The sequence below is a fragment of the Humulus lupulus genome, chromosome 2 (assembly GCF_963169125.1).
Source record: "Humulus lupulus chromosome 2, drHumLupu1.1, whole genome shotgun sequence".
In the NCBI taxonomy this organism is placed as follows: domain Eukaryota; kingdom Viridiplantae; phylum Streptophyta; class Magnoliopsida; order Rosales; family Cannabaceae; genus Humulus; species Humulus lupulus.
Genome location: NC_084794.1, coordinates 26,649,974 through 26,659,152, shown reverse-complemented (window position 1 = coordinate 26,659,152; position 9,179 = coordinate 26,649,974). Strand labels below are relative to the sequence as shown.

The following is a 9,179-nucleotide window of genomic DNA, read 5'->3' as shown; positions in this document are numbered from 1 at the left end:
TGTTTATATTTAATTGTTAATATTTTTTTTAAGTTGCGTTTGACAAAATAATTTATTTTTCACATTCTTTTGATAGTTTTTTATTTTCAAAGTAGCCTTCTAAAAACACGGATCAGCATTTTGTCGAATGCAAATTGATATATTGTCAAACTTGATCAATACGAGATCAAAAAATATTAATTTACAAATATATATTATTGGGCAAAAATGAAAGTAAAAAATCTACTTTTACCAATTACTTTCAAGGAAAATACAATTGAATTTTACCAATCTACTGTTTTGTTAAATAACAATTCAATCTACTGTTTTGTTAAATAACAATTCAAAACATGCTTTTTACAAAGTGGATGTTTTCCAAAGGAAGAATAGCCCCAAAAATTTCCTCTTGAGTCAACGTCAGATTTAAAAACACTAAAAATACAATCAACATCGAAAATCACGTCGTTAATGCCCATTATTTCACCACTAACTACGTAAACTAGGAATTGTCTCATCTTCTTATAGAATTTGGACTAAACCACTCACTCTCAATCACTCAGATCTAATCATCAAATCAAATTATGACCTAAGCAACCACTCACAATCCCAAATCATTGTTTCAGTACCGAATATTAAAGTGGTGAACAATACTACATCTGCGTCCAGTTGTCCAAATATTCAAACTAACGGGCAGACATGAGATGAGAATCGTAACAACAGTTCATATATTCACCAACAAAACAGACCACCTATTACACTCGGGCAGAGTTCTCATAGTTGCATTCAGAAACATCAGAATTCTAAGCAACTTATTTTAGGCCATTACCAAGACATTAAATTATTCTAGATAGCTGGTTTAGCATTTGATGATAATATGGAACTTGCAAACCATTTAAGCATACAAGTACTTTGTCATCCATGACTGGAAGCGGGACCAAGCGAGCTGAGCTGCAGCTTCATCTTCATCTGCCATTCCCATGCTCTTCCTCCTCTGCACACCTTCTGGAGACCTATTCATGAAAGCATGCGCATTGCCTGGATAAATGTGTACCTCATGCGGGACACCAGCAGCTTTCAGTTTCTCCTCCAAAGATTTAGCAGCCTGAGAATTCATTCAAATGAACAAATGAGAAAATGTCTTTTTTCCTTTCACTTGGAGATTATTTGTCTATATCCTCCTAAACTCAAAATGTGGCCATCTTAGAGATTGCATTCATTGTGATTATTAGATTATATACAACCAGCGTCTAAGTCTAACAGCACCTATATCGTTAAGTACTCACATATGATCCATAGGGATTGGCTCACATGTAAGATAGATTGGTTAGCTTATGCCAAGGGCATCACACATCATGATCATATTAAATAAATATAGTTACAGAATTTTTTTTAAAAAAAAAAAAAAAAAAACCATTCACAGGTAACCATTGACTAAAAGAGCATTTTGAAGTAGTGTTGCTTTTGAGGGTTTAGGTCATTTTGTTGGTTTTGTTTTGAGGCTGTAGATATTTTCACAGCTGAGGCAATGGGGCTAGTGACTTAGAAAGACTCGTTTTGTTGTCTTTTGTTTGAAGATTGTTGATAGTTTCACAGCATTTATGGTGTTCTCACTGCATACTTTGCAGCTTCCTTATTCTTGTAACTAGAAAAAAACTGACATTCCCACTCATCTAAAAACACGCACACGCACACCCCATCTCATCCCCCAGAAAAAGCAAAAGAAAAAAAAAAAAAGAAACCAAATGAAAGGAAATGCTATACCGTCACATCTGAAAAACCAACGAAATTATCAAGCTCTCCAAAATGGCCTTGAACAGGAGCCTTAGCTTGGGCAGGGTCTGCAAGCTCTGATGAAGGAACTCCATAAAATGCAACAACAGCATCAACCTTGGGGACCAAAACAGAACTTGCAATAGAGAGAGCCCCACCCATGCAAAATCCAGTAACACCAGCCTAATCCAGCATTACCAGAACATAGGTTAAAATAACCTTCATTCAAATGAACATGGTAATTGTAGAGCTATCAAGATGGTACAACTCCGGGTCCTTATAACTTGTGAAATTGTAGCCAATCAGAATTCAATCATATTAAAAGAAAAAGTGAAATATGATATACCTTCTTTGAACCATTTGTCTTTAGCCAATTTACTGAAGCACGGATATCCTTTACAGCACCTTGCCAATCAAGACCATCCATGGTGTGTTGTGCTTCAGCAACATCCAAACACACCTTTCCTCGATACAGACTGGAATAGAAAAGAAACACACACACACACACAGAGTACAGTGTCTTGGTTAGAAAAATAACTAAGAAGAAAATAGTCAATTTACTTGAGCAATCAAATTCAGTAAATAAAAGGAACATATTAGAATACTTTATAGAAGCTTGAAGCAGAGAGTGGGACTTTACTCTGGAATAAGTGCTTTAAATCCCTGGCCAAGTTGAGAAATTTTCACTGCATGGTTCTTCACTTCAAAATCCACACCCCACCATTCTTGAAGTACAACTATTCCAGGAGCATCGTCTTTGCCAACCACATATGCATCAAATGTCTGATCATTGAGAGAGGCAAAAAGAAAAGAAAAAACAGAAAAGAATTAAATCAACAAACAGTGTTGATAATAAGCAAATACAGTATAACACCAACGAATACATGACATCAAATCAACAAAGACGAAAAGGTGTAAATTTGTACAAATATAAGCAACAAAGATTGCCAAATTCATATATAGAGTTCAGCACTATGGTACACTCCCAATTCTGCAGGACACATTGGATGTCCGTAGATGAATTTCACACACTTATATTTTTCAACAACATAACCACCGAAAAAAAGCACCGTGACAGTACTTCACTGTAATGGCCCATAAAAGTAACATTTTTTTACAGTTAAATCTGTTTTCAAATGCAGCTCTTCAAAGATACCTGATGTCAAACATCTTACGTACATACCACATAGAGCCAAGAAACGAAAGCCCTCTACTCCAACGGTCAGTAATAATTTATTTTCATTACTTTACAGTAACCATTTTTTCCAGACTCTACAAGTGACTATAAAGCTTTTAAAGAAAGAAAAACAAAACCCACTTCCACGAAAACCCCAACTCCATAACAAACAAACAAAAACATTCGATTGAAACTTCAAAACTTTTAATCAATCTGTAATGCCTGAAATGATTCGACCCAGAAAAGCAAATTTGGAGTAAAAGAACTCACAGTGTCGTCTCTCTGAATCTGGATTTTTTTGAAGGGAGAGGAAGATGCTGCAGAGTCGGCCATGGCGCGAACCGAGAAGTGACCGGTAAAGGGTGAACAGAAACGTCCTCTGGAGCAAGCTGCAACGCTCGGTACAGTGACAGCTCGGGCGAAGGCTCTCGAACCCGATGATCTAAGGACAACGGAAGTGGCTACCGACGTAAGCATCATCGTTCGCCTTATATCACATTCGATCAAGACAAGACACAATTATCTTAAGGCCCATATTGCTGGATCCTAGGGGACTATCACGAAAACGACGTAGTATTCTCTTCTAACGATGTCGTTTTGGGTTTTCAACTATTAAAAAAAAAGATTCTTTTAAAAATATTGAATTTTTATATCTTATTTGAAAAATGCGAATTTGTAAAAATGCACCGAATTTATAAGAAGATATACGACATTAACTTGTGAGACACCAAATTAATCAGCAGATATTAAGCTCTTAAATTTCTTTTTAAAAACACTATTTGCAATAATAAATAGTACGAGTTTATAAAGGTTATTTAAAGCAATATTTTATAACTCAACGGTAAAAATAGTAACCATTTTTAAATTATGAGATTTTTTCAATTAGAAAGAAATTAATGTAAATTTGAAAAGTAATTCAATTTCCCCCCAAAAAAAAGAGTAATTCAATTTTGCATTAATTTTAAATTTAATTTCAGTGAAATTAATTTTCTAATATTTAAGATGGTGTTTCCCAAAAAAAAAACACACACACACACACACAAATACAAATACAATCAATTCAGCCAAATTTTAATTTTTCTTTCCTTTTCTTGTTTTCTATAAAACTCCATTGCCACAATAAAATACACAGATATTTGGGGCGATAACACATAAGGATTCGTTTGTTATGTAAGATTGAAATAGATTAAACTGATTAATAAGTTATAATTGAATTTGATTGGATTATATTAGTATTTTACTGTGTTTGGTATAGTATGAGACTAAATGAAATATAATATAATTTTCAATAAAAATAATAATTTCAGTATTTTTTAAATATATATTATAAAAAAACAACAAATAATAGAATAATAGGAAAAGAAAAAAAAATATTTCAATAATTTTATTTTAAAAAATACAAAATTTATCAATTTTTAAAATTTTAATTAAAATATTATATATATATTTCATATTGAAAAAATTAATTAATAGAAGGAAAAAAAGTCTCTATTGAACTATTTTAACCAACCTTTTTGGTGGGTTAATATAGTCCATTCCCAAGAGTATTACTTGTTGACCACGATTTGGTGACGAGTAGACGCAAAAACGACAGTAAACATTGAATAGAAAATAAATGACACAAATAATTTTTGAAATTCCATTTTTTTTATGATTACCAACTTAATTATTCAATTTAAATAATTAATTGCTGAACTGTTACAGAAATGTTTACAGACACAGAGACTGTTTGAACAGAAACCAGTTATGTTTAAACAGATTATCACCAGAAGATAAAAACGAACATAAGGTAAAGAACACACGAAATTATACGTGATATCAACAATATTTGTAGATTGCTACTAGTCCATGGGGCCACACCGAGAGAATGAAATTTATTAGAAGAATATCTAAACGATTACAAAACCAAATTGACTTATACAAATAAAGACTCCCTCTTGAATTTGTCACAACTATTGTAATCTAAACTCCTAATCAAATATTTGAAGTGTTAAGATCTTGAACTCCCTTCAAATCATAACACTTGCACTTTTCCTCCCGAAAAGTGACTCACGAACAAGATTTCTCCCGAAGCTTGATGAACAATGTCCAAGTGTGTTCTACCTGCACAATTAGCACAAATAAAATAATACAGAAGTACACTGCAATAAACCACTAAGAACTTGCTGGACTCAAGTTCTTCACATAATAAAAAGTCTCTCTAAAACTTGAAAATATTTGGAAAATAATACACGAATAGAGATAATCAAAAACCAACAACCTAAGGATGATTATATACTTTCTAGAATCCCTTTAGGTCGTGGAAAACAAATCAGAAACCAATCAGCCAATAAAAGGAAAATCTTCCCAAACAGGAAAGTCATAATCTGTTCAAACAGACTGGCAATCCGTTCAAACAGATTCATTGAACCTGGACAGTTTTTAAACCCAATTTCCTTAAATAAATAAGGAAACAATATATACAATATCTTTGCAAGCTGTACACAGTTTCTGGACAACCAAATCAGATCAAGAATTAAATACCAATAATTTCCATATATACAAAAGTTAAGACAAGATAATCTTTTATAGGAAATTATATATATATATATATATTCTATTAACATATATAGACTAATCTGATTTTAGAAAACATTTCACAACAAAACAAGAAGCTACCCATTTCAAAAATACTTATTAAATTAATTTTGTCAATTTTGTCAAATATGCCAATAAAGGATTTTACAATTTTATAGTGGTTCAGCCCCAATTTGTTGGTAATAGCCTAATCCACTTGGAGTTGTGATATATGTAGTCTACACCTAAGATCAGATGAACCTGAATCAACTGAGTTTCTCAAGTGTAAGTAGAAAAGTACAATGTTTCTCTTTCTAAACTTTCAGAAAAATGCTCCCAGAATGTCCCAATTAACGGTCCCAAAGCCTCAAAACTAGAGAGTTTTTCCTAGTCTCCCAAAAGATCATATCCCCTAAAATGATGCCATGAGCTCTTTATTTATAGGCTCATGGATTGTACATGAAAAATCTTCCGTTTTGACGGGGTCCTTGGTTGTTTCAACCAACTTTAATTAATAAAGTAATAAACAAATTCAAATTACAACAATATAGCTATTACTTCGAGATATCCGAGAGATTAGCACGGTAGTTACGAGCGATTCGGGTTGAAGTTGTTACTGAGATTCTGTAAAGAAGTCAATGGGCAGTTAACTCTTGAAACTCTGACACATCCGATCGGCTACATCCTCAATCTGACATAGCTGGTCAGATGACACTAATCTCGGAGATGACTGGTCGGATGAAACATATTGCCGAGGTGACTGGTCGGGTGAAAATCCTTTCTGATGTAAATGGTCGGGTGAAACCCCTTTCTGAGGTAACTGGTCGGGTGAAACCCTTTTCTGATGTAACTGTTCGGGTGAAACACTCCCTGACCAGTTAAATCCTTATTTGGTCGGATAAACATCCCTTCTGATGTGTCTGGTCGGGTAAGACTCCCTCCTGACCAGACAAAATCCTTATCCGGTTGGGTAAATCGTTTCCTAGCTAGTTAAACCCTTTCCTAGTCGGACAAACACCCCTTCTGATGTGTCTGGTCGGGTAAGACTCCCTCTTGACCAATTAAATTCCTATTCGGTCAGGTGAATTATTTCCTGACCTAGTAAAACCATCTTCCGACCAGTAATATCACAACTCCGTAGGTCATTTTCTAACCTTTACACTTCCCTTGGTCAACACATTTATTGACCATTAATGTGCCGCTTGATGATCCGCTTGACGATCATGCACTGCCACCTATCACTTCTGATTTCCACATCATCGAACTGAAATTTTGGGGATAGCATTTTCCCCCCAAGTTTATTATATGATTTACTCATACGATAAACTTTTTCTCTAGCAAAATGTTTTTGAGGTCGTCCAAAAACTTTCGCCCGGTTAGTAACTTTCACAAATAATAAAAGTCTGACCAGTTAAATCTCCAAAATTTGAATAGCCAATCAGGAATTCAGAGAATATCCTAGCAGTTGGCTCCACGTGGTGACTCACCAGTAACTTTCATATTCTCTGTGTCCCAAAATTCCAAAAAATGACTTTCTATATTGTCCCGCCTTTTCAAGTAAACCCACAATTGAACTTTTCAGTCCATGAAAAATGATAGTTATCAATTTCCCATCTTCCATTGCACTTTTAGGTTCATGGGTTTGTATGAACTTTGAAGTTTTGTTGAAACTTTTTGAAACCCTTGAAGTTCCCTTTTTGATCTTATTTTTGTTCCCCAAGATTTGGAAATTGTGTTCCGATTTTTTTTTACATTGCCAGTGTTGGGGTTGTCACCATAAAAAGGCAAAAAATTCCATGAGTCCGAGCGGATCGGACTTGGTTTGTGCTCATAATTTGTTCAAATACAGTTCAGGCTCGCCTCTCGTGGTCGGAACCCACGCCTATCCAATCGGGTAGGCTTTATTCCCGCAAACCGCTCTTGGCCGCCCGGGTCTACACGTAATTCCTCGGAACGCCCTAGCTGCTCGGATCTGGCAATTCACCTTGCGTGGTCGGAACTCGCACCTAGTTGGTCGGGTGAACCTTAGACCCTCGGATCCCTTGTAGCCGCTCAGACTTGGTGCTTCGCCTCGCGTGGTCGAAACTCGCACCTAGTCGGTCAGGTGAACCTTAGCCCCTCGGATCCCTTGTAGCCGCTCGGGCTCGGCGGTTCGCCTCGCGTGGTCGAAACCTACACCTAGCCGGTCAGGTGAACCTTAGCCCCTTGGACCCTTGTAGCTGCTCGAGCTCGGCCAAAAGCTTTAGTCACTCGGATCACGCACCTAACCACTCGGGTTTGTGCATTTTTAGCCGATCACAAAAACTCATAGCACAAAAACTCTAGGCCTTATGCCCTCGAACACATGGCACTAAAAAATTTAATTTTCTCTTGCGAGCTGCTTAAAATTGTCACCACTACTCAAATATGTTTTTATCCGGGCTGTAAAATATTTTCACGGCTTAGAGAAAATTTTCACTGGGCAGTAGATATTTTTACTTTGCATTCATTTTCTGCTTGGTTTACTCTCATCCCCATATTTTTTTTAGATGAATCGTTTCGACTATAGGGGAGGTGACAACCAAATAGACTTTCATTCTTCATCTCCCAAGTCAAGTGACACCCCTCAGAGCAGTGATTCTTCTTCCAAATCTCCAAGCAAACGAACTTCAGAAGACCGTCTTCATCGTCTCAAAAAAATCCTTTCGCGGTCTGCGTTATACTTTCTTCACAAAGAGCAATTCCTTAAGCAACAACTTCAACACCAATTGATGAGGGTGAAAAAGTCCAATCGACTCCCTCAAGAACAAGATCCCCAAGTAGCTCGTAGAGCAACACAAAAGGTGGTGGGAGAAAATTTACTATAATAGGTTGAGATTGAAGCCTCTTCAAAGCCTCCTCGCCAAGCTCGAAAAACTAGTAAACCCAAGAAAAAGGTTACCCGGACTTTTTCCACCAAAATCAAACAAACTGCTACACTTATACCGAGAAAAGAAGAAGATCGCATGCCTTCTTAGTTTGTAGCTAAGGCATCTAAGCTCAACGCCAAAATGCTCGATAGACACATTCACACTTTGGGCCTTGAAGAAGTGAACATGATATGTCTGCACCCTCACCAGAGAACCAATAATCCTGGTGGAGCCTGTTGCGCCTGATCTAGATATCATATCTATGCAAAGGACACTATCCCTTTGCATTCTTTCTTTCGATCAGTAGGAGATTACTTTAATGTTTCTCTCTTCCAGATAGCTCCAAACGGGATACAAGCCCTGTCTGCTCTATACATTCTCTGCCACTTCTAGGGCTGGAACCCACCTACTCCTCATGAGGTACACTATTTGTTCGATTTTAGGACCAATCCCAACCAAAAGAATACAGGTTTTTCCACCTCTTTCATAGGCAGAAAGTGGTTAAGTATCTTCACAGTATTGCCCATAAATCAAATCATGGAAAGTATTATATTGAATACTTCCTTACTCCAGACATTAAAGCCAACAACCTTTTACGCATGCAGACCCTTTTAATAAACCTCTCCCAACTAGGGAAATGCATTCCCGGGTAGAGGATCTCGCTAACATGCCCATTAAGGAAAAGGATGTTAAGAAGTTGGTCACCTTGGAGAATCTTCAATTGGTGGGATTGTTATAGAACAACCCAGATATTGTTGTGGGCAGCACAACTGATGAAGCAGATACGACTGATCAGTCTAATGCCGATA

The 9,179-nt window shown here is 36.4% G+C and overlaps 1 protein-coding gene across 1 annotated transcript; it reads right to left on the bottom strand.

The window, feature by feature from the left end:
* Positions 1 to 580: 580 nt before the first annotated feature.
* LOC133817547 (uncharacterized) lies at positions 581 to 3,426 on the bottom strand. The gene is made up of 5 exons (XM_062250098.1): positions 3,197 to 3,426; positions 2,390 to 2,532; positions 2,096 to 2,225; positions 1,741 to 1,932; positions 581 to 1,081 (listed from the first exon to the last, which is right to left on the bottom strand). Exons 1-5 carry the CDS (start codon positions 3,404 to 3,406, stop codon positions 872 to 874), a joined length of 885 nt encoding a protein of 294 aa, XP_062106082.1. The 5' UTR covers positions 3,407 to 3,426; the 3' UTR covers positions 581 to 871.
* Between the last annotated feature and the right edge of the window lie 5,753 nt (positions 3,427 to 9,179).